Raw genomic sequence first — 25,659 nt, 5'->3', positions numbered from 1 at the left:
AATAAATTTAAACAACTCGTCAAACCAAACAAACAAGTTTGAACACGTGTTCATCTCATCAACATTTGTGAATAATGCTTATAAATAAAACTTTTATCGACGTGCTAAATAAATGAAAATAAATTTTTAAAATGAATAAATAAGTTTGTATTATCAAATTCAATAACCAACCAAACAAGTTTAAAATGTAAAAATTTCAAACAATCAAACAAATTTGAATTAAGAGCCCGATAACATTTAAACGAACAAAGCTTAAGCTAAGTTTGAACCAAGAGCTCAAGCTCATAAAAAATGAACCAAGCTAAGCTTAAATAATCATTTTAATGGCTTGGTTCATTTTGGGCTCGGCTCGATTACCTTATCAAACAAGCTTGAATATCATAAAACTTGATTTGGCTTTTGTTTACAACCATATTGATAAGTTACTGGAATACTTATATCTGGTTTAACTTTAATACTTCAATCAAGGTTATATTCTTTCTTTTTTATTTTATTTGCTGATACGGGCAAGATTATACCATCTACTTAGAAAGGTTATACTCTAATACAATATTAAAGTATTGTCAAGATTTTAAAATTCACTAGGCACTAGTCGAACGCCAGACCAACGCCTAGAGCGTAGACCACCTAAGCGGGGACTAGGCGTTGGTAGACGGATTCCACGTTATCAATATAAATTACATGGTAATTAAAACAAATTATTTTTCAATTTGCAAGCATCAAAATTAAAATAAATTATCTTTCAACTTTAATGAATATTGCGAGTGTATGATGAAATGATATTTTCAAAGGATGAGGCTTTGACCAACCTTCAATTCAGTCCCTTTCAAGTCGCTCAATTGGGAAAAAATCAGACAATAAATTTGTCTTCAAATCGATTTCTCCAGTATTTTAATTCTTTGATTTCTCCAAAATATAGGCTTATTCATTCACTCTGAAGATAAAGTTTGAAGCTAGCTGCTAGGGCTTGCTAACAAATCGATTTTCTTATTGGACCAAAGTTTACGATTTATAAAACTTAAGCTCAATATAAAAAAGGGTTGCATTTCATTTTTTTTAATTGGACTTTAAATTTAAAAACCCAAACTAAAAAAAAATCATAAAAACTTTACACTATTTCTCCGACGCCTAGACCATTCAACCGATTAGTCGGCGCTTAGAGCCGTCTAATCCCGTCTAGGCTGACCAACTAGCATGTTTTCAGTGCGGCTAACTAACGCTTAGGTCGATTTTTAGAACACCGAGTATTGTTCACTTTGATCAATATCCTATATGTTAGTTCTCATGGTTTTTTATCCCTGGTGAAATTTTACTCCAAGATAAGCATGCTTCACTAAAAGTTCTTACGAAGAAGTTAAATATTTAGTTAAGTTCTTACGAAGAAGTTAAATATTTAGTTTAGATCTCCTGGTCCACAATTCCTGATCCCCTCCCTACACACTTCGGATGCTGTTTTTAGTGAATTCATCCAAAAAAAAATGAAAATCTAAAATGCCTCAATTCTGTGTCTAAATTATATATTTTTTAGCATTTTTACCTTATAAATGTATTTAATGAGATATTTTTCCCAACTTTGATCCCTGAAAAAGAAAAAAAAAACTCATTAAATATATTTATAAGGTAAAAATGTTAAAAAATTATAATTTAAGCACGGAATTGAGGCATTTTAGATTTTCACTTTTTTTTTTGGGATGAATTCACTAAATAAAACGACATCCGAAGTATGTAGAGACCAGGAGTGGACAAGGAATTGTGGATCAGGAGATCCGAACGGCTAAATATTACCATCAAGCAGCATCTTGTTATTGAGAGTACATACGAGTATATGCATGAGTATATTCGACAGACTTTGCATTTGATATGTAAAACAATACTTCATCAGACAGTTTGTATCATGACTTAGTATTGAAAGGTTTCGACTATTGTTTATCAGAATGAGATCTGATCGTCTACAATTTATGTCATTTGATACCTAAAAAAGATACTTCATCAGATTCTTCTGCTGGAAGCCATCAGAATGAGGTTTGCACTATTGTTTAAGAAGGTTAGGTAAACCATCAGAAGAATTGATGGATTTCAACTAAGTGAAACATTACTAAAATGTACGGTGAAATTGGCATGCGAGTTTTCTTCCCTTATAGCTCCATTTCTAGGGTACCCCCTTCTTCCTCAGCCTTCCTCCAAGCAGCCTACAGAAAAACAAAGTTATAATTGAGTGGAAACTAGGCTTTACGAAACAAGTTTAAGCTTGCCTTTTCTTGTTCGATCCGCGATAGATGGGGCCGCATGGAGTTTCCCAAGCTCAAGCCGCCCCATGCTGCTTCCAACTCTTTCTCCCTTGCTTCTCTACGAGTTTCATGTTTGACATAATCTGCTGACTCTTGAGTTGCAGATTGCTTGGCTTTCTCCAGCTTTGATTGACGTTTCACCATAATCTCATCTAAACCGGGCAATTCTTCAGACTGCTGTTTGGTTTTGTTACCTTTTCTTACAACTTCAGTGGCTTTCAATGCCTGTTTCTCCTTCTCAAGTTGAGACACATGCTTTAGCAAGATCTTATCTAAACTATTTGTGACGGTAATGTTGTTTCCATGTTTAACAGGGCCTTTTGGCACAGTGCCATGCCTCTTTGGTTCCATATTTTGTATTTTCTCCATTGCCAACCCATGCATTGGTTTGCTCAGAATCTTATCATGTCCTATTGTCCCGAGGGTGTCATCATAACCTTTAGAAAAAGCCTTCAAAACCTCCAACTTAACTCGCTCATCTCGAGACATGCATTTATCTGTCTTGTGCAAATGCTTGATAGGAATCTGCTTTTTGTTCTCTTTGTTGCATTCCTCTCCTTCTTGAGTCAGGATGTTGTCACATGGTGGTGCAACACTGATAGGTTCAGTTCTCATGATTTCGGTTTGGATTTCACTATTGAGGTTTGATTCCATGCTCTTCCCTTCATGTATTTCAGATAACTTCCTTTCAACATCTTCATTCTCCAATTTGCCTAAAATTCTATGATCCTTTAGCACAGCATTATTTTTCTTTGCTTCTTGAATTTCTCTTTCTAGTTTTGAGACGTGCTTCACCAGAAATTTGTCTAGACTGGGTACTTCAGTGATCACTGGTTCATGATTGAATAACTTCCTTTTGACATCTTCATTCACCAGTGTTCCCAACATTCTTTGATCCTCTAGTGAAGCACTATTTTTCTTTGCTTCATGAACTTCTTGTTCTAATTTTGAGACGTGCTTCACCAAGAACTTGTCTAGACTGGGCACCTCAGAGATAACCGGTTCAAGGTTCTCAATTGCTGCACCTTGCTTTTCCAATGTTCCAAACTTTCTGTTATCCTCTAGTGCAGCATTACTTTTCCTTGCCTCTTGAACTTCCTTTTCAAGTTTTGAGATGTGCTTTACCAGAAACTTGTCTAGACCGGGTACTTCGGTGGTAACTGATTCAACATCATCGTTTTTTGTTCTTTTCATTTCACGAAGAGCAGCGTTTAGTCCACAAGTTGCAACTATAACAGCCAGGGAAGAAAGTTCATCTTCATGTAAGCATTTGAGCCTGTCAAACATGTTATTTGTGAGCTTTGTTGGTGACATAGAACTGCTGCTGCTGCCATCACTAGTTGAAAGCAAACTGGTATTATGTTTTGTTTGTTTCATCCTGGTGGTCTTCTTATTGTTAGCATCATCACTGCCATGTGACTCTTGCTCATTCTCTGCTACAGGATGACTTTCAAGCTCAGAAGATGCATCTGGTAGACCTTCAGTTGAAGGGTTGGTGGCCTTCTTATCGTTGGCATCATCACTGCCATGTGACTCTTGCACATTCTCTGCTACAGAATGACTTTCAAGCTCAGAAGATGTATCTAATAGACCTTCAGTTGAACGGTTAATATCAGGATTTTGACTGATTTTACACAGCAAATTCCTAAATTCTTCTTTACTTGAAGAAGAGGAACAATTTGCAAGCATCACAAATGCTCTTTTGACTGCTGCAGTAACCTCTTTATCTACATCAAAGGCAGTTTCAAAAGCAGCAGTGACCTTGTGGGTGGATTTCCCCCCAATACCTAATGATGTTTCTATTTCGTATGGCCTCCTTTGGGAGTCAGGCCTGTCATACATCATTACTCCCAGCGATCTGGCAGCCTCGAAGGCTTCTTCTGCGCATTTCTCTGCTTTCTGTAATCTTGCTTCTGCTTCTTTACTATTAATCCTGGACAGAAATGGCCATCTTCAATTGCTTAAGCTTGAGCTATTGTTCATGCCAACACTATTTTGATTAAGATATTACCTGGCTGCTCCAAGTATTCTACACCAGGATGCTTCGACCAATGCAGCTTTCCGAGCTTCCATGGCTTTTTGGGCTGCTTCTCGAGCTGCAATCTTTTCCCTTGTAATCCTAGTATAATGAGGATTCGCATTTCCCAGAGTTTCATCCAGAGAAAGATTCATTCCTGCAATCTCCTATGTGAATAAACAAACACTCTTTATCTCAATCTAACAGTATATTGCTTTGTGATTTCAGCACTTGCAAATTGTTCCTAATGCCTACTACATGTAGGAAAGAAAACAATGAATATTGACAGTACCTGTAGATGCTTTATTTTTCTCTTCAGGAATGAATCTGCCCTTTTTCGTGGAAACCAATTCAATGGTGAAACATTTTTCCTGTGATTAGGCTTCTTAATCTGTGATGTAGATTTATTAATTGAATTCAGAACTGAATAACCAATGTCTTTTGATCCACCATTCTGCACGAGTAATAGGATGTCAGTAAAAAAAAATTGCTACTGTAGGACTTATTTCTTTCTTCGCTACAACATGAATCATGAACCTCAGTTGATTTAGCGACTCAATGTTGTAATCATTATGAGTGCCAAAAATCTGAGAATTATGAATATCCAAAGAAAGTAAACCATTTGCTTGAAATATGATATTAGAATAACTAAATTTTACTAATAAACAACAGTTCGTGATAAATTCTCTTGTGTGTAAGGATATTGTCTAATTCTCTAGCATTCTCCCTGTTGGATTTGGAAAAGAAAACCAGTTGAATTAGTTTACCCTCTATGTTTTTACCATATATCAGAGGAATAAGACTTCCTCAACTATCAATTGCAAGGGTTTGGGACCAAGCCACAGATGCAACATGGAATGACTATCACCTTCAACAGCAGACATATTTAGTTGGAGACTTGGAATTCACTAATATTTTGTGTTTTTCTTTTTGTTGAAAAGATTAACTAACAGGGAAAAAAATGCTAGAAGATGTTAAAAGCAAACCAGACTTATAGGTCCATCTACAATCTTAGAGATGGCATTGAGTTTCCAACGAGAGAAACAGATTGCAATAAGAACAAATCATGTAAGGAGAGTTCGAGCTGTGGAATGGAATTCCAGTGATTCCGTTGTAACCTATTACTCCTGGAAATTCTAGCTGTGGAATGGTAATGCCAAAATCTGCAATAAAAATCTATTTCTCCTGGAAATTCTAGGCTCCAACAAAGATTTAGTTTGTAACCTAAAGATCTGTCCGTGAAAAGAGACAACTATCAAACCGTACGGGAATAAGACCAAGAAATCAAGAAGAAAAATGTGGGCAACTAGGTGATTCAACTCCATTAGTCGACTTTAAAATCCGATTAAGATCAAAAGGCAAACAGAGGGACTAAGGTCGACAATACTGACCTTTCTTCCGCTGCTTGTGACGGTGGACGTCAGTGCTTCGAGATCCGAGCCCTTCGCCGACGACTCGACAGAGGGCTTAATCGCCGCCCCATCATGGGGGAATGCATCACCGGATCCCATGACCAAGAGAGCTCACGAATCGAACGGAAGCAAGAAGACGCGAACTAGTTAGGCTCTTCAGCTTAGGCTCTTCCGCTAAAACCTAGAAAAAAAATGCGGATTAATGACGGCGATTGAACGGAGGCGGCGGAGACGCCCGTTGATATGATTTGATTTTTTTTTTTTTTAAAAAAAATCAAAACTAGCCGTTACGGATTTGGATCTTTCCCTATTCCAAATATGCACCGCCACGTCACAAGAAGAAGCCGTGTGGCCCCACCGGAGGACCCGCATGGCCAAAAGCCATTTACTTCGGCGCCTCCATGCTAACCCGTGCCATGTACCCGCCTTGCTAAAGAAGGAAGCAAAGGACCCGTTCACACGGGGCCCACACGCCAAGAAGTCATTTCCCTTCGGCGGTTCGTTGATACCCGTGCCATGTACTCGCCTGGCCGGAGGAAGAAAGCAACGGAACCGCAGGGGGGTCCCACCAGGGATGACAATTTCCGGAACGGAAGGATTTTTTTTTTTTCTAATTTCATTGAATAATAGAATAGTAATATTCGGATAATTTGGCAGGTGGATCTATTATTTTTATTTACTAATTAATTTTAATGAAATTTAAAGAAAAGGTATGTTAATATTTTTTTATAATAAAATAATTTTAAAATTTATTAATAATTTTTTTAATTATTTTATATAAAAATATAAATTATCATAGTTCATTTTAATCTCACATTTTAAAATTAACAATACCACAAATAAAAAAGTTTCTAAACATATCTTAGACCGGCGACGTTAAAAAGAATATCTTTCTCAATTTTTTAATTAAGATCAAGTGTGATATTAAATTATTTTTTTATAAGGAAGAATCCATTATAATAGCTTATTATTGGGGTTCTCAAACGTCATTCTTACATTGCACTACTGTATTGCTTTGACACATTCCTTACCAAGTCCAATTTATAGATTTGAGGTATTAATTGTTGAGTCACTTCGTAAGCTAGGGGGGGTGATTAGCTCCGTTCGCTTCGATGAGTTGTTGCAACGAAAAACACTTAAGTACATTAACGACAAAGATTTACTTGATATCTACCTCAAGAAGAGGTGATTAATCCAATGATTTAACTTTCACTTACACATCCACTATAAAACACCTTCTCAGAAACACTCCAGAGGCAGAGAAGTCTCGTACAAACTCACACACACAGTAGATACAAGAAGAGAAAGATACAAGCTGACACAAATGAGATCTTACAAGATTTACAATGAAGAAACTTTAGCTTGCTCTCTTCTTGCTTGTAAACACTTCTTGAACCTTGGAAGTGGAGCAACACTTGTCTCTAAGAAACTTTCAAGAATTGGTGTGAAGATCTATGCTCGGTGAAGAGAGTGGAAGAGAAGAGATGAACAGTGCACGCGAACCCCTTTTCTACTTACATAATGACTATATTTTAACCTTAATTGACTACCCTAGTCTATTAAGTCTTGCTGAATTGATTAGCCAGATCGATTCAGCAACATTCTATTCGATCATGAGAAATAGCTTTAGCGATTAATCTGATCACTTAAACTTTGAACAAAACATTATATTCGAAGTAAAAGGGGTCGTAAGTGATTGCTCTAATCACTTACATTGTGTCTAATCGATAAACTTAATCGATTAGGCACCTCTGTGCACTCATGTAAAACTAGCTCTTAAGCGATTAAAAAAAATGCTTAATTGCTTAAGCTCAGTGTAATTGATTACCCTAATCAATTACAAAACCCTAACCTCCAAAACTAAGTCTAGGGTTCCTTTTCCAGCATTCAGTCAATCGTGACCTGTTGGGATTCCTCATTGCCTGACATTTGGTCACCCTTGACCTGTTGGGACTTCTTCACCAAGTGTTCGGTCAATCCTTTGACCCACTTGGATTTTTCTCCAAATGCAAGTGTCCGATCAACCTTAACCCACTTAGACTTATCGTCTCATGCTAAGTATCCGGTCAATCCTTTGATCCACTTGGATTTTCTAATTGTCTAGCTTCATTCACTAGAGCTTTTCACCTAGATTCACTCATCAGGATTTCTTTCTATCTAGCTTCACTCACTAGAGCTTTCACCTGGCTTCACTCACCAAGATTTCCTTCTGTCTAACTCCACTCACTAAGACTTTCACACCAAGTGTCCGGTCAACACTGACCCACTAGGATTTTCAACTTTTGCCAACCTTCTTGTTGGGTTTGCCCTTGCCTAACCTCCAGTTAGGACTTCCTAGTTAAGTATCCAATCAACCTTGACCTACTTGACTCTTCTTCATATCAAACTAGTCAAACCTTGACCAGTGGAGAATTGCACCAACAATCTTCCCAAATGGACAATTGCACTTGCAATCTCTATAATTGTCAAATATCGAAAACTTAAATATCACGACTCAAACTTGAGCTAATTCAAGCTTACTCAAACTGGTTAACCTTGACCTAGGGAAATTAGACTAATAATCTTTCCCTTTTTGATGTTTGATAATACGTTTAAGTTAGACTAATTCTATAACGACAACTTCTTCTTTATGCCAAAACATGAATGAGGATTTCATTCTCTTCCTTAACCCAAGGGTTTCACAGTTTCCCCCTGTGAATATAGAGAATTTATTAACTTAAACCCTAAATTCTCCCTTTAACACACATCAAAAACTTTCCTCCTTAAGAGTTATCTCCACATTGTTCACAAACTCAGTTGTTGTTCACAACATCACAATGAAGGTCCCATAACTTTCATTGTGCCTAGATGCTCAACCTAGAGCATACATAACAATGAAAGTTTACAACCTTCCATTGTTTCGAAATAAAATCTAAGTTATGTCTTTAAGGAATAACTCCCCCTCAAAACATGTTCCAAACTTCTGTCATCGCATCAACAATGATTTAGAGTTTCTAAAATTTTAGGAAATCCAAAATTTGAAGTTTTGAGATTTAAAATTCAACTTTGAAACTAAACCTCATCTTGAACTTTAACTTAATCTTCCTTAACCATTGCATTCTTACTTTCATTAAGAAAAGTGCCCTTAAATATTCATAAATAAATTCCTGAGGGTTAGGAATGATTAACACGACCAAACATGACCTTTTTAACTTAAATAAACTTATTTAGGCTGAAATCAAGGCCTTAAGCAATTAGAGAAACTTCTTAATCGCTTAAATTTGGCCTTAATCGATTAGCACACATGGCTAATCAATTCAGTCATGTCCTAATCGATTAAGCAGTCTGCTTAATCAATTCTAACCCCTTAGTCGATTGCTGTAATCGATTAAGCCTCTTCCGTGAGCTACTGTGCTCAAGGAAACTCACCTTAATCGATTGACCTAATCGATTAAGGTGTGGTAATCGATTGCCCTAATCGATTACCATTTCTGAAATTCTGAAATTAATTTCATCTGAATTTTAAAAATATATAAATAATTCTATAAAATTTTAAAAATAATGAAAATTTATGTAGACATTATTTATGTCATATACTATCGTAAAAAAATAATTTTATAAAAAAATATATCTTATTTTTAAAAATTGACATAAAGTTGGAAACTTTTGAAAACTTTAATGTTTCTTCTAAGTTTGTCTAACTATACAATGATAATTCCTATCAAAAGATATCTCTCACTAAAATTTTTCAAAGTATATTTAAAATCTTTTTCAAAACTAAATTTTCAACCACGATCTTTAGGCTAAATACATATGATTTGTACATTTACTTTTCCCATGATTGGTTGACACATAACTGTGTTTTGATGAAACCAAAACTCAAAAAAATACACTAAATCAATATTTTAAATTTTGTTCATCTTTTTAACATCTCACTTATATTTAGTGTGCATTAAAACACATAACAAGTCATCTTATAGTATTTGTGAGATGTATATCTTGGTTTTGCCTTAAACTAAGGGATCATGCATTTCTATCTAGATATTTTAAATTTGATCATCCGCCTAAGATGTCACTTGTTGATTAATGTCATTGTCTTTAAGTACAAGAAATTAAAATAATACATGATGATTTATGACATATATCAAAATGAGTATTTTCAAAAGAAAATTTATTATAACTATATAATGTATGTATAATATAACATGATATTTTTGTTTTTCATAACAAATATGAATACAAAATATGATGTCATGACATATGAAGAGCAAACAAAGCATGTCATTTTAGCATAAATAATATACTTAGATTATTCATCTAACTATCACTAATTAATTACTAATCCAAAATTAATCCTAAATTACCCTTTTTCTTTCAAAAAAATGTCAAAGCTCAACTTGACATTTCTTTAACTTTTCCTATTTGTGTCAATTTTAATTAAGTCTAATTCTTTAAATTTTGACACATTTTACTCTTTTAAAGAGTAAACATCAAATCCTTCTCATTTTCAAGGAGTATAACTACCATAAAATGCCCTCCAAATGTCAACTTCGTTAATGTTAAGTTAACTACTCTTCCAATTGAAGTTGGCACTCTCTAGATCCATCTAGGATGTAGAGAACACACTATTAGAAACTTAAAATCTATTGGTGCTCCTTGGGTGTGTTAAGTATTCACTAGGGATAATTTCCCTATTAACCTTCTTAATGACCTTTCTAGGTTTTTTAGAAGCCTTGATTATACTTGACTCCTGCAAGTCAACTCTAAGGATATATTCCCTTGTGACTTTCTTAGCAACTTTCTTGGACTTCTTAGAAGTCTTAGTCACATTGATTTTCTCAAGGTTGCTTCTAAGAATGACCTCCCTTAAAACCTTGACTTGACTCCTATACCTAGGGTTAATTCTATAGTTCAATGGAACTCTATGATAAGAATGTCCATCCTTCTTGGCTTTAGGTTTGTACCCCAAACCTCTCCTACCATTGGATGATTCTTGCCTATTTTGACCATGTATTTAACCCTTTTAAAGAAATTTTTCATTCTTTTAAAGATCTTTTCTAATTTATTAAGACTTGACCTCAAAATTTGATTTTCTTTCCATAAGTCCTCAAATTTTGATTTTTCCTTAAATCCTTAAGTTTTTTTTCCTTAGGCATATATCTAAAGTTCTTAGAGTCATTGCCTAATTTATCATTTACCTTCTTAGCCTTAGGTATCGTAGCTTTAGCATGATACGCTACATGTTTTTCTTTAACTCTATCACACTTCCTATTTTCATGATAAATAGCATTAAGATGATATAAATTTAAACTAGCATGTTTTTTTATCATGAGTTAAAAGAATTGCTTCAATAAATGATATCTTGGGTTTACTCTTAAGAGCTCCTCCTTGATTTGAGTTTCCTCTTTTAAGCTTGATCGAGTTTTTTTCCTTTTAGATATTGACTCCGATAATATTCTCTTTGATTGTAAGAGAAGCACATAAGTACTCCTTGCCTTTGCGTACCACCAGACCAACCTTCTTTGTGTACTACTTGACCATTTCTCTTGATCAACTTAAGACATTTACTCTTATAACACTCATGTTCCTTATACTCAAAGTAAATGATATGACTTTTATTATTACTAATTAAATTTATTATACTTTTATTTATAGGGATATTATATGATCCTTTATTTGACAATTTCAATAATAATAAAGACAGTTTCATAAAGTAAAATGTACCAAGATGGATAGAATGAGATGCCTATTTTTCAAAAAAGTAAAAACTATACATTCCTTTGACAATTTCAATATAAAATTGTCTTTCTGATTTTTCCGCTATTATTATTTATCAATAAGATAATGACTTATTAGTAATAATAGACCTCTTTCTCTAATTACACGGATCACAACTCAATCAAGGGAGACGAGTATATATTATTATAATTAGTGACGGATCTAGGAGGAGCGGGGTGCATTTGAGCATCCTCTTACTCCTGAAAAATTCCACCAATATGCTACAGTCCGAGAAGTAACGAAAAGGAAGATAAATTTCATCTCTCTTCTTTGAGCATTCTCTTTCTTTTTTGTCTGAATCCGCCACTTATTATAACCTTCACCAAGTTGCAAAATTTTCAATCATCTCTTTTTTTTGATAGAATCCATCGCACAGCAACATTTGGATTACAGATAGGGTTCGTACTTGAGAAAACGACAAAGATAAGATTGATCAATTCATGAAACACACTTTTAGAATGATTGAGTTAGCAAGGCCTTCATGTTTCAACCCCATTCCACAAAACTCTTAGTAAAAACATGTGGAAACTGATCAAATGTAATTAATGATTTTTATATTTCTAAAGCTATTCGTGTGGGCAATCATATCTTCCTCCAGCACAAGAAACTTCACAATCAACATATTTATTATTTAATATGTTTAATCAAAGCCAAACGACAATCTATCGACTGTCCTCCTAATCATGTCACTCCCAATAATACACACAAGTGTTTCCTCCTCAACACGACAAATGAACAGATGGCCTTCACATGGAGGTCGTAAAAATGAAATTTATATGAAATCTACTGAAGTAGAGAGTTTCAACCTTCCAATTAATGCATATGCAATGAACAGGGTGGCTAACTAATTGCAAGTATTGTTGTCTCTTGTAGAGATCCTATAGGACAAGAGAGCATATTTAAGAGCTATTTAAGCTATCTATTTAAGCAATTGACAAAAAAGCACACCATTTTAATTCTCAAAAAGGCATTCTTAACTTTTAGATTTTTGAAAAGACGTACTTATTTTCTATTTACCTCTTCCGCTAATCCTCTCAATCACTCAAAAATCAGCACTGTCAAATTATATTTTAAAAATCAATGCCACTATAATATTAATTTTAAAAAATTAACACTACAGTAATATTGATTTTAGGATTTACTCAAATGTTAATATTAGAAATGTTGTACCATTTTAGTGTTAATTTTTAAAACCCAACACTATAGTGATAATGTTCTTTGACTACAATATACAGTGAGTAACGGTGGGAGCAAAATGAAAAATAAATATATTTTTTAAAAATTCTAAAAGTTAAATATATATATATTTTAAGAATTTAGAAACTTTAAATGCCCTGATCAACTGCTTAGTTAAGAAATAAGGAACTCATGTGTATTTCCTACCGGTAATGAAAAAGTATAAGTAGGAGTAAACACTGAGATGGTTTAGAATTGTCGACCTCCAAATAAATACATTTATATAAATAGAGACGAAAGTTATATAGAAAGATGAGATACCAACCAAATATTTTATATTTACTAAAAATTAACCCAAAATATAAATACCAAGTGTTCATGCACAAAAGGTGGCTGGCTACTTTACCACCTTTTATCTTTTATCACTGGCAGGCTAAAGAGTCGTGTGCTCTACTGGAAACATCCTTATCATCTTTATTTATTTAGTTTAAATAAAATAATATATAAAAAACAAATGTATATTTAGTTTAGAGCAAATCTATTTTCGTTTTTTTAATAATTATTATATATTTTTTAAAATCTCTCTTAGGCCACCGCTGGTTATTCGTGTAAGCAACAAAAGCGTGAGGAAGCTTCCCTTTATCTACGCCTCGCCTCCCCTTCCATTACCGCCGTCGTCGGTGATCTTCTTCCTTCGTCTTTCCAACGAAGCCATGGATTCGCTCTGCCTCTTGGCGCTCTTGTTGCTTTGTTGCTTAGCAGCGGCGGAGGCTGAAAAGCAGACTTACATAGTCCACATGGCGAAGTTTCAGATGCCGGCGGCCTTCGTGGAGCACGGCGACTGGTACGACGCTTCGCTACGGGCTGTCTCCGACACCGCTGAGATCCTTTATTCGTATGACACTGTTGCGCATGGCTTCTCTGCTCGGCTCACCGCCGCGGAGGCCAGCGCGCTCGAGGGGTTACCTGGTGTGCTCGGCGTTCATCCCGAGGTCCGTTACGAGCTCCACACCACGCGCACGCCGGAGTTCCTCGGTATCGACCACGGAGAAGGATTCGTCCCCCAGTCCGACTTCAACAGCGACATCGTCGTCGGGGTGCTCGACACCGGCGTGTGGCCGGAGCGCAGGAGTTACGACGACGCTGGGCTCGGCCCCGTTCCTGCCAGCTGGAAGGGCGCCTGCGAGGAGGGGAAGGACTTTAAGGCCGCCGACGCATGCAACCGGAAACTCGTCGGCGCGCGGTTCTTCTCCAGGGGGTACGAGGCCACCATCGGCGCCATCGACGAGACCAAGGAGTCGAGGTCGCCGCGGGACAACGATGGCCACGGTACACACACCTCCTCCACCGCGGCGGGATCGACCGTCCCTAGCGCCAACCTGCTCGGATACGCCGCCGGCACCGCCCGTGGCATGTCCACTCGCGCACGCGTCGCCGTGTACAAGGTCTGCTGGCTCGGCGGGTGCTTTAGCTCCGACATTCTCGCTGCTATCGACAAGTCCGTAGAGGACGGTTGCGGCGTTCTGTCCATGTCGCTGGGCGGCGGCACGGCGGACTACTTCCGTGACAGCATCGCCACCGGGGCTTTCAATGCCATGGCTAAAGGGGTCGTTGTTTCCTGCTCCGCCGGCAATGCGGGGCCCTCTGCTTCAACACTCTCCAACTTGGCGCCGTGGATCACCACTGTCGGAGCCGGTACGCTGGATCGCGACTTCCCTGCCTACGTCGTGCTAGGCAACGGGAAAAACTTCAGCAGCGTCTCACTCTACAGCGGGAAGCCGCTCTCCTCCTCGCCTTACTCCTTCATCTACGCCGGGAATGCCACCAACGCCACCAACGGCAACCTCTGTATGCAGGGGACCCTTATCCCTGAAAAAGTCGCAGGAAAAATTGTCCTCTGCGACCGCGGCATCAATGCTCGAGTGCAGAAGGGCTTTGTTGTCCGTGACGCCGGCGGAGCCGGTATGATCCTCGCTAACACCGCCGCCAACGGAGAGGAGCTCGTCGCCGACGCTCACCTCCTCCCTGCCTCCGCTGTCGGGCAAAAGGCTGGAGACGCCATCAAGTCTTACCTATTCTCAGATCCGAGCCCGTCGGCCACGATCGTATTTGGAGGGACCAAAGTCGGAATCATGCCGTCGCCGGTGGTGGCAGCGTTCTCCTCCCGCGGTCCGAACGCCGTCACTCCTGACATCCTGAAGCCAGACATCATCGCGCCGGGCGTGAACATCCTAGCAGCCTGGACAGGGCAGGTCGGCCCGACTGGACAGGCGGCAGATCCGCGGCGAACGGAGTTCAACATCATCTCCGGGACCTCCATGTCGTGCCCCCACATCAGCGGCCTGGCGGCTCTTCTCAAGGGGGCGCACCCGGACTGGAGCCCTAGCGCCATCAAATCTGCCCTAATGACCACTGCCTACGCCGCTTACTCCAACGGCAACGGCATCCTCGACGTCGCCACCGGCCACGATGCCACGCCCTTCGATTTTGGCGCCGGCCACGTAGACCCGCCGAAGGCCCTCGACCCCGGCCTCGTCTACGACATCTCGCCGGACGACTACATCGATTTCCTCTGCGCCCTAAACTACACGACCCTCCAGATCGCGAGCGTCTCCCGTCGGCCCAACGTCACCTGCGACGCCAGCAAGTCCTACGCGGTATCCAACCTCAACTACCCCTCATTCTCCGTCGCATTCTCCACGGCGAGCAGCTCCGCGGCGCAGGCGACGACGACGGTAAAGCACGCACGCACGCTGACCAACGTCGGCTTACCGGGGACGTACAAGGTGACAGTCACAGCTCCAGCGGAGGTGAAAGTGGCGGTGGACCCGCAGGAGTTGAGCTTCGCCGCGGCGGGGGAGAAGAAGAGCTACACGGTGAGCTTCTCCGCGGCGTCGCAGCCTTCCGGATCCGCCGCGTTCGGCCGACTCGAGTGGACCGACGGGAAACACGTCGTCGCGAGCCCATTGGCCTTCACGTGGACCTAAAGATTCGCGACTTAAAGCAGCCACTCGTGATGTACGGTCCTGATAGGCCAAGCGCCGAAGCCTATCAATAAGCTGCGGTGCTTTAAAACAAGAAACGAAAAATGTTTTATGTTTGTGTGCGTTTTTATTAACACGCTTCATTTTAGCCTTTCTTTATCGTCGCTGTTTTTTTAGAAACCCAAAAAATATTTATCTGCTAATTTATGGATATTTATTTATCGAGAAGACTCGACTTCAAAGAGAGAAAAAACTAAAAGTGAAGGTTGTTATTGTTATTAAAGCTTTGTTTGTTTCATCATTACAAAGCATGAAATTTATAAGTTCATAGACTTTAGTTGCCTAGAAAGGCGAGCTCTTGAACGTGCCGTGGCCTACACTTCTACAAATTCCATTTCGCCGCTTGTTTTAATTGGCTTTTCTGTAAACTTCGTTTATTTCTGTAAATGTAATTTTGCGGCCCTTCAAACTTGTTTTGGGGCCGCGTGAACTTGTCGCACCGTTCGAGAGTGGCCAAGAGCACATGCGCATCACGTGGATCTGACGCGGGTATAATTAAACTCTAGCCTTATCACTGTCTCTGTCTTTATCGATGTGGACAATTTTTTAATTATAAAAATAAGAATAATATTTTATAAAATATTTTGTCACTATTTTTCTGTTGACTAGTTTTAAAATTTGTCGGTTTGATATTTTGACGTGATAAATGTGGGTATTATACCGACGGTGAAACTTTGAGGGGCCATTTTGTAAAATTGCGGCCCCACGTACTACCTCCTTCGTCTTGAAGTAACTGGCCACGTCAGCATATCGGTCCTTCTCGTGAATTAAGTCGTGCGCTGCCTCCACGGAGCATCGGCGTCGTGCTGTGCCTTGTGATGAGAGTTGAGCGGAAGAGAAGGAGTCCGAGATCTGCTGTTGAGGATTGAGATGATCGTCTCGGCTCTTCTGACGTCGGTGGGGATCAATTTTGGCCTCAGCGTCCTCTTCTTCGCCCTCTACTCTGTGCTCCGGAAGCAGTCTTGCAACGTCAAAGTCTACGCCCCGCGGCTCGTGGCAGAGGGCCGCGCCCGACTCCGCGGCCGGTTCAGCATCGAAACCTTGCTGCCTTCTGCCGGCTGGGTGCGTAGGGCATGGCAGCCCACCGAGGAAGACCTCTACAACTCGTGCGGCCTCGATGGAGTCGTCTTCAGTCGCATATTCGTGTTCAGGTTCATTTTTTCTTATTAATTCCTTCTCATATTGCATCAGAATCGTATTTTGGTGTATTTTGGGGCATGTTGGTTCGTTTTAATTCTGTTGAATTATTGTTTTTTTTGAATTTGGTGCAGCTTGAGGGTTTTTTCTCTTGCTGCAATCATAGGAATATTCGTTCTCCTTCCTGTTAATTACTTGGGCGATCACCTTCGGAATATCGACTTTTCTGATCTTCCCAACAAGTCTCTTGATTTGTTCACTATCTCAAATGTGAAAGATGGCTCTAATTGGTAAGCTCTTTTTACATAACAATTTTCTTTCGATTCTCTCTTGCTGTACATTTGGGTTACATTTCTTCTACTCAAGAGCAGAATCATTATGCAGAAGTACAAAGATACAAATTCCTATGGGAATAGTGAGATAACTTTATCCTAGGATGAATAAGCACTCCAGTGGATAGACCGGCATGGTTGGTGGAAACGAGCTTCATGAGAAGCTTCAGTTAGGATCCTCTCCATTCGATAGGGTGCTGAACTTAGAAAGGTGCATGCTATTTAGATGCATGTGAACGGAAAATGAAGGTCCAAAGATTATTAGGTTAAAGCTAGGGCCTCCGTGATTGAATATTTGATTACCCTAAAGGGGAAAGCACCAAGTTATGAGCTTTCGACTAAGGATACTTTACACTTAAAAAAATCCGAAATATTATGGGTCAGTTGATTGTTATTATCTTGATAGTAGTAGCACATTTAAATGCTATCATTTACAAAAAATGTTTTGATCACTGGATTCAGTGTTTGTCTTCTTTACTTTCTAGTAATAATCTGTCTATTATGATGAATTTTGTGGATAAATGCTACCTGCTAAGCCATGTAAAATATCTATAGTCTACTCCATTGTAATTGATTATGTCAAGCATGATGCTTTGAGACAATGAATTTTAACTGGTGTGCAACTCAATAGGTAATGATAAGCTAGCAGTGTATGCTCACATTTGTTAGATGTTTCAAATGTTGAACAAGAAAACCCCTCCAAATAATGAATTTGATTATATTATGTAAGTAACAAATGTTTTTGCACTTATTCTAAATTGGACTGTGTTTATCAATTGTAAGTTTTTCTTGTCTTTACTTTGTGTTTCCTGGTAAGATTTACCACATAATATACACATGTACTTGATAATCCATTTGTCATAGAGTGAAAAAGTATACTTAATTTCTTTTACCCTTTATTGTGGAAAAATGTATTATTTATGCACATCTGTCAATGTTTCAACATTCCAAGTGACTCTATTCTGTGATTCTATCTTTAACTCAGGTAAATCTTAGATAATGGTATCGTTTTACATGACAACTTTATCTGGCTAAATTATTAATTTTTATTCTTAATGTTTGTTGAAACTTGAAACCGGCTTGCCATTCAGATCTTAAAATTCTTCAGCAAACTCCCATGGGTTTTAACTTTAATCTTTTTTTTTGGACGGCTCAATATGAAGCATTTGTATTGTTCTCATTATTTGGTGAGGCCATGTTTGTTAAAGTTAAGAATTTGTTGGCAGGTTATGGTGTCATTTTTCTGCTGCATACATAATAACAGGTGTTATGTGTTACCTTCTGTATGCTGTAAGTGTTGCTTTCACTGAATTGCTTGACATACCCTTTTCACTTATGAAAGTTATTTTTCCTGATAACTCCATTACATATATGTATGTATCTATCTATGTATATCTATATTGATCTATCTATCTATATATAGATAGATGAATGGATTAAAGGTGGAACTGTGGTCGATAGGTTCTTCATATTTATGTTTATGCTACTTGGTAAAGGGTTAACCTTCTTTAAATACTCATGTGCAGTACCCTTTTGTTTTCTCCTGCAGGAGTATAAATATATAGCAGAGAAGAGGATTGCCTACTTTAATGCTTCAAAACCACAGCCACAACATTTTACTGTCCTTGTTCGTGATATTCCTTTGCATGCTGGGAATTCTTTAAGTGACACTGTTGAAGCATTTTTTACAGAGTATCATCCATCAGACTACCTGTCCCATACTGTGGTTTGCCGAACAAGCAAGCTTCAAGGTCTCATAGTAAGGAAAAAAAAAGTTAAAAATTTGATTGATATCAATGGGTTAATTTTTTTACCCCTCTAAGATACTCTGTTAAATATGTTACAGAATTGTATAATGAAGACTGTTCAATTTTTTAGTAGTTTGTAATTCTTATCATGGGCGCTCATCACAAAGAGAAGTTCGCAATACTTGGTCATTTGTAGAAGTAGGGGAAAAGGAGCAATGCATTGCATCATTATTGTGATAATTACATGAGAATTTATAGATTCATGATAAAAGTCTAATGTGAGGCTAACCCACTTGGCTAATAACTCCATTACCATCTAATCCAACATATTATATTAACTAGGAATGTAGAATAGGGCATGATCACAATGAAACTAAATATAATATTTGCATGAAAGCTAAATAAAACTTAAGGGAGCACATAGCCAATGATGCCTTCAATTTCTGACCCACCAATACATGGAATTTATAGTTCTAAACAATGCTAGAACTCGAAAAATGTTCATTGGTATTGTTATGATAGTCTGAAAACTGCTGAAGCCCATTCATTTAATTTTATTTCGTGCAAGGATGCGCTTGATGATGTAAGACTGCCAAAATCACTGTGCACTGTTAGAATACATTTTAGATTCTCCTTCTGCATTGACTTTTGATTATGATCTGCACCTTTTGTTTCATTTTCTTATCTTTAGCTCTACTATTCATATTTCTAGTGTAATGACATTGTACAAATTGCTTTGCAGACAGATGCTGAGAAGGTCTATAGGAAACTCACCCACCTGAAATCAACTTCCAGTTCCTCACAAAATCAAAATCGTAGTGGCTTCTTTGGGATGTTTGGAAAACGTGTTGATCTTGTGCGTGATTATTCCAAGAAATTGGAAGATATAGAACAGAATGTCAGATTAGTGCAGTCAGACTCACGGAGAGAGGTACAGCACTTCTCTACTGAATATCAATGCACCCGTATGATTATTGTAATCACATTTTTAAGCAGGGCTAACAAGTGTTTGTTTAATTTGCTAAACCCACCCTGGTGTTACTACATTTTCTATTGCATGTTTGTCTTTCTCCTCAGGTTAATTTGAATAATGCTATTCCTCGAGTCTTCTTAGGTTGTTTTACTTTCATTTCATATAGTTTACACATTAAGTTTTACTGCCAGCTCGGAGATGTTCCATGCAAGGTTTTAAATACTGTTCTCATACCAATCTTTACACTTTGTTGTATTGGTATTATGCTGGTATTGCAAGCAGTATAGAGACCCACTCTTCCCTTTTACCCAGACTAGAAAACATCAAGATTACTCTTCAGTCCAGCAGTGCAGCTGGTACTGACCACTACCACTAAGTAATTTTCATTGGACTTATATGGATAGAGTATATCCATTTTCATCAACAAAGATGGGGCTTTGATCTACAAATACAAATCATGCTGCATGAGTTGCTTCTAACTAAATCAGAACCTTACTCTGTGGTGACCCATGCAAAATATTTACTAACATCTAGTTAAAATTTTGTGTGTTCATGGTGAGTCTTCCTCTGTGTATCCTTTTAACGGAAGCTTATTGATTGAACTGGCATGCAGGAAATGCTTGATTGATGCCCTTTAAGTTTTTTTTTTTTTTTTTTTTTTTGCATTTATATGACCTAACTGAAATGGAGGCTTTATTCAATTATACATTCTGTCCAAATATCTTCAAGTGAAACTTTTTGCTTATTTCATTCTGTTCTAACTTGATTTTCTTTAAAACTAAAAATTTAGGAAGTCCCTGCTGCTTTTGTTTCCTTCAAATCTCGATATGGTGCAGCTAAGGCTCTTCACATCCAACAATCTGTCAATCCCACTGAATGGGTGACAGAATGGGCTCCTGAGCCTCGTGATGTATACTGGCCTTTTTTCTCTACATCGTTCATGCAAAGATGGATTTCCAAGTTGATCGTCTTTGTGGCATCAGTTCTATTAGTAATTTTGTTCCTTTTAGTGGTTGCTTTTGTTCAAAGTTTAACTTACTTGGAGGAATTGGAGGCTTTGTTTCCTTTTTTGGGGAAGATATTGAAAATGTAGGTAATGTTAGCTAATCATTCTTTCATTATAGTGCTATCATTGGATTCTGTGTTTGCCTATATATGTTCTTCCTTCTAGTGAGAAAAGTTAATGGCGTATCTATCCTTATGCTTGCCCTAATACTGTTTCTTGGATTGCTAGGCATGCAATTTAATCCCACTCTGATTTGTTGAATGAATGATCCCATATGGATCCAATAATTACAAATATGTCCTAGATCTGTCTTGATACTTCTGTCCATAACCACCAGTTATCTCCTCTAACATCCTATGCCTTGTGGATTGAGGCTCACTATGGTTCATGAAAATTCCTTTATTTGGTGATGCTGATATGATTGATTATAATACTCCAATGGCAAATGCATGGATTACTCATGAATGACCATGATGGTCCTTACAAGTTAGCTTGAGATCATTCTGGTCCTGCCAATGACCAAAACTGAAAAGGGTTTGACTTGATTTCTTACCACTACATGCTTCTTTGTAGAAACCAAGATGTCTTAATTCTCCATCTTACATGCTCCTGTAGTATTGAAACCCATGATGAGGCTTCTGATTAACTTAATTTAATCGGGCACCTAGAAAGTGTTTATCCAAATTATTTGAAGGTAAGTCGTGACGAGTCTCCAATGCCCATTAGTTAGGATTTTCTTTCTTTCAGAGCCTCTGCAACTGTAGGATGCCTGACCCCAATAAAAGATAGTGGAGGGACAAGGAATCGCCCAATTGCATGATTAATCTCATTCAAGCTTCAACCCCTTGTTTAATTCTGGTTTCATTAAAACTTGTGGGACATTCTGAGAGCTTTTTCTGTGGGGCTTGAATTCTGTTCTAGACTCTTGGGCATGATAAACCTGCTGTTAATTGTGCATTTATTGGAGCTGACACAAATTGGATGAATCTTAGATTTCAGAAATGATGTAAAGCTGAGGATTCAGTTTCCTTTAACTGTTTGTTTATTGATATGGCTTAACTATCTGATAGATTTGCATAGTCAAGATAACATACCTTTCTCAGATGTTTACATTAGGCATCCTCTGTCCCTTTATCGTTTCTCATTTTACTAGCGGAATGAGTGTTAATCAATGGGTTGCTAACTAAATAATCCTTATGAAGCTTATTTCTCCCAAGTAACATAGTAACACCTTTTAGATGGGTATATCATACAGTTAAACTGAAAGGGAGTACTAATCAACTGTTACTGCTGCTTTCTGGTCGATTGAGCCATATTATAAATTGAAACTGTCTATTTTTTTCTTTGAATATTAATATATGTGGAAATTGTATACTTGCAGAACTGTCATCAGTCAGGTTGTAACAGGTTATCTACCGAGCCTAATTCTTCACTTGGTGGCAGCTCTTGTACCACCTATAGTGAAGCTTTTCTCTGCAATGCAAGGATATGTTGCCGTTAGTCAGATTGAGAAAAGTGCATGCAAAAAAATGCTTTTGTTTACAATATGGTTCCTATTTTTTGCAAATGTGCTCACCGGATCAGTTACAAGTGAAATAGAGTTTTTATTTGATCCAAAAACTATTCCTTCAAGGTTAGCTGTTGCGGTGCCTGCACAGGTAAAAACATTACACTTGTCTTGAAAACATCCATTTTGTAGTGATGCTTTTTTACATTGGTTAGAAGGTTCACATTTGTTTCTAAAATAATTACCATAATTGTCATTCTGATATCATAAATTCATAGTAGTGTCATATAGATCTAGACTGATTTCAACCAAACTAATATACTATGATTGTTGGATAACTTAATCTATGTAACATAAATTTCTAGAATTGCAAATTAATTCCAACCAAAAATTTGGAAAGGAGTTAATGAAAGAAGAATAGATGGAACTAGAAAACTAATTTAGTTTTATGACGGGAAGATCACCTATAGATGCTATATTGGTATCTATTCTCAGTGGCGGATCCAAACAAAAAAGGAAGAGGGTGCTCAAAGAAGGGAGCTGGAACTTGTTTTCCTTCTTGCTGCCTCTCGGACTGTAACATACTGGTGGAATTTTTCGGGAGCAAGGGGCTGCTCAAGCACACCCCCGCTCGCCCCTAGATCTGCCACTATCTATTCTATAAGAAAATTGTTAACGTAGAAAAATTTTAGATAGAGTTCTAAACAACTATTTAGGTATTTCAAAGATTAAAATATATAGTACTTTTAACAATGTGATAAAAAGACATGTATGATAATGTATAATAATTAAAATTTCTATAATTATTAGGTTTACATCAAGTATTAGTCATTGATTTAGTTTCTTTTCTTTACATTAGTGCTGGATGAACTTATTTGCCATGTTCAAGATAAACGACATTGGTGTATGTTATTTGCCAACAAATGATAATAGGTGAGGGTACAAATACAATAAAATTTTGAAGCTTGAATTGTCAAGACAAACTTTGTTAAGACAAAAATGGATGGTTAAAACAAGAGAAGCTTCTATGTGATCAAACCAACATTGATGAAGATATAAACAATGGATGGTTGAAATGAGAGAAGCTTCTACATGATCATCATTTATATACCCCTTCGGCTAAGTGTTGGGCTGTTAGAAAACATGTACGAAGTTAGTATGATAGAGAAGAAAATTTTAAGATAAATTTGTAGGCATGGATTATGTAGATAGGCACGACAAGTAAGGGTGAGCAAAAATTTAGTAAAACCGAATTAATCGAACTGAACCGATCGAAATTTGAAATTCGATTTTCTTTTTTTTTAAAAAAAAAAATCGGTTCGGTTTTTGGTTAATTTTATTTGGTTTTAGTTTTAAATTTTGTAAACTGAATGAGAATATTAATTTAATTATTTTTATTTTAAAATATAATTAATTAAATAAAATCTTGATTTTTTTTAGTTAAAACCAAATAATGTTTTAAAAATTTGGTTAATTCAGTCAAAAAATAAATAAATCGATATTTTATCGGTTCGGTCGATTTGGTTTTTGTAGGAAAATTCGGTCGGTTTGGTTGGTTCGAAATTTTTTTTGTTTGTTTGGTTTTCAGTCTATTCGGTTTAGTCGGTTTGGTTTTGACCGAATACTCAACCCGTTAACAAGTTATCCTACCATTCGATGACAACGATCTAATTTTTACTAATTGCAGTTTGACATTATTATAAGTTGCATCAAGAGAATTTAGCTAACAATGAAACTTACTAAATTGTTTACTTGTTTTCCAGGCTTCATTTTTCATTGCTTATGTGGTAACATCATGGACTAGTTTATCTTGGAAACTCAATCGTACAATCCCTCTTATCAGTGATTTCATTTCAAGGCACTGTTGCAGGAGAAAAGATGACAAATTTGAAATACCATCTATCCCATACTACAGTGAAATACCAAGGATTCTATTATTTGTGCTTCTTGGGCTCACTTACTTTCTTTTAGCTCCAATGATACTGCCATTTATCTTGGTTTTCTTCTGCATCGGTTACATTATCTACAGGAATCAGGTTAATGGCGCATACTATATGTTCAAGCTTTCTCTTAATATAATGTTTCATCTACCATTTTTTTTGTTATATTTAGTTCTGTGTACCAATCCACACCATGATAAAACCATAGTTGTCACTTAGAGGTGGTCAGCCAACATCAACAATGGTTACTCTTGTGATAAATGCCAATCCATATTACTTCGTTTAAATTGATGAATGAATATTATGATTGATTTCTGGAGTTGGAATTTCTTGCAGCTGTTAGATGTTTACCAACCCAAGTATGACACAGGCGGCAGGTTTTGGCCTGTGGTGCATAATTCTACCATCTTCTCTCTAGTACTGATGCATATCATTGCAGTTGGTATATTTGGAGTGAAAAAGCTACCCGTTGCTGCAATCCTAATTGTGCCTCTTCCAGTGCTTACCCTCTTGTTTAATGACTATTGCCGAAAGCGATTTCTTCCTGTTTTCCGCAAATTCTCCGCCGAGGTATGTTCATATTTCGCGAGATCTATTGCTTTTTTCTATGTATGCTCTTGTTCTAGTTCAGGCTATAAAATTTACATAAATAATGTTCTGACTCAATAATTGAAGATTGAAGCAGATATCTTCACATTTAAATTTGTTTCACCCTTAACAGCGGCCAATTTTTTCTTGGTAAATTGTATTGGTGTTAGTCGATGGACAATAGTGCCTCACATGGTTCGATTTTTGTTTCCGCTAAAGTACTTTTCTTTCCTAGCAACTTCTTTAACTGAGAAAAACATACTTAGTGTGTCGGGTCTCTTGTTGCTTCTAGACTTTGATAAAAAGGGATAGAGAAGATCTGAGCGAGCCAGCAATGGGTGAGTTCTTGGACGAGCTTGTGACTGCATACCGCGATCCAGCATGGATGCCTATTCATCATTTGAGCTCGGATGGTGAGCATACTTCTCCATTACTCTCGTGAAAAAGTTCAAGAACAAAAAAGAATCCCGGCTTCGCATTGCTATGCGGAATGTAGGCTGTCATGGTGTTTATATATGTTTTCCATTTGGGAATTATTGTACTAAACAATCCTATTGTTCATGGCTGATTGCCATTATGTATAATCATCATGTTCTTGTAAACATATTTTTGATTGTTAATAAGTTGTGCCTTTAGATTATATTTGGTTCTAGACAGAGGAGTTTAGTCCAAGATATATGAACAAAATAATATTAATAATATTTTTTTTTTAAAAAAGTTCTAGAATATTAACA

General features: G+C 37.5%; 3 protein-coding genes and 1 pseudogene across 3 annotated transcripts; 3 read left to right on the top strand and 1 right to left on the bottom strand.

The window, feature by feature from the left end:
- Window positions 1-1,895: 1,895 nt before the first annotated feature.
- Window positions 1,896-5,948, bottom strand: LOC122047928. Its single transcript, XM_042609464.1, has 5 exons — window positions 5,697-5,948; window positions 4,598-4,759; window positions 4,300-4,472; window positions 2,253-4,221; window positions 1,896-2,189 (listed from the first exon to the last, which is right to left on the bottom strand). The coding sequence occupies exons 1-5, from the start codon at window positions 5,814-5,816 to the stop codon at window positions 2,136-2,138; spliced, it is 2,478 nt and encodes an 825-aa protein (XP_042465398.1). The 5' UTR covers window positions 5,817-5,948; the 3' UTR covers window positions 1,896-2,135.
- Window positions 5,949-6,602: 654 nt separating this feature from the next.
- Window positions 6,603-6,746, top strand: LOC122049762 (annotated as a pseudogene).
- Window positions 6,747-13,243: 6,497 nt separating this feature from the next.
- Window positions 13,244-15,793, top strand: LOC122047926 (subtilisin-like protease SBT1.7). Its single transcript, XM_042609462.1, has one exon. It carries the CDS (start codon window positions 13,364-13,366, stop codon window positions 15,635-15,637), a length of 2,274 nt encoding a protein of 757 aa, XP_042465396.1. The 5' UTR covers window positions 13,244-13,363; the 3' UTR covers window positions 15,638-15,793.
- Window positions 15,794-16,450: 657 nt separating this feature from the next.
- On the top strand, window positions 16,451-25,565 carry LOC122047927 (CSC1-like protein HYP1). Its single transcript, XM_042609463.1, has 10 exons — window positions 16,451-16,845; window positions 16,966-17,121; window positions 18,390-18,453; window positions 18,713-18,922; window positions 19,654-19,842; window positions 20,675-20,973; window positions 22,272-22,548; window positions 24,161-24,433; window positions 24,674-24,907; window positions 25,218-25,565. Exons 1-10 carry the CDS (start codon window positions 16,565-16,567, stop codon window positions 25,365-25,367), a joined length of 2,133 nt encoding a protein of 710 aa, XP_042465397.1. The 5' UTR covers window positions 16,451-16,564; the 3' UTR covers window positions 25,368-25,565.
- The last annotated feature ends 94 nt before the right edge of the window (window positions 25,566-25,659 follow it).

Source organism: Zingiber officinale, chromosome 2B (genome assembly GCF_018446385.1).
Source record: "Zingiber officinale cultivar Zhangliang chromosome 2B, Zo_v1.1, whole genome shotgun sequence".
In the NCBI taxonomy this organism is placed as follows: Eukaryota; Viridiplantae; Streptophyta; class Magnoliopsida; order Zingiberales; family Zingiberaceae; genus Zingiber; species Zingiber officinale.
The sequence above is the reverse complement of the archived record's forward strand: the minus strand, read 5'-3'. Positions and strand labels throughout refer to the sequence as shown.

Excerpts from the sequence above, each read along its gene's own strand:
- LOC122047928 (XM_042609464.1), bottom strand. The coding sequence starts at position 5,816 with ATGGGATCCGGTGATGCATTCCCCCATGATGGGGCGGCGATTAAGCCC. Across the intron at positions 4,473-4,597 it reads GAAAAATAAAGCATCTACAG|GAGATTGCAGGAATGAATCT; the intron begins GTACTGTCAATA and ends TTATTCACATAG. Across the intron at positions 2,190-2,252 it reads CGCGGATCGAACAAGAAAAG|GCTGCTTGGAGGAAGGCTGA; the intron begins GCAAGCTTAAAC and ends GTTTTTCTGTAG.
- LOC122047927 (XM_042609463.1), top strand. The coding sequence starts at position 16,565 with ATGATCGTCTCGGCTCTTCTGACGTCGGTGGGGATCAATTTTGGCCTC. Across the intron at positions 19,843-20,674 it reads AGTCAGACTCACGGAGAGAG|GAAGTCCCTGCTGCTTTTGT; the intron begins GTACAGCACTTC and ends CTAAAAATTTAG. Across the intron at positions 20,974-22,271 it reads TTGGGGAAGATATTGAAAAT|AACTGTCATCAGTCAGGTTG; the intron begins GTAGGTAATGTT and ends GTATACTTGCAG.
- LOC122047926 (XM_042609462.1), top strand. The coding sequence starts at position 13,364 with ATGGATTCGCTCTGCCTCTTGGCGCTCTTGTTGCTTTGTTGCTTAGCA.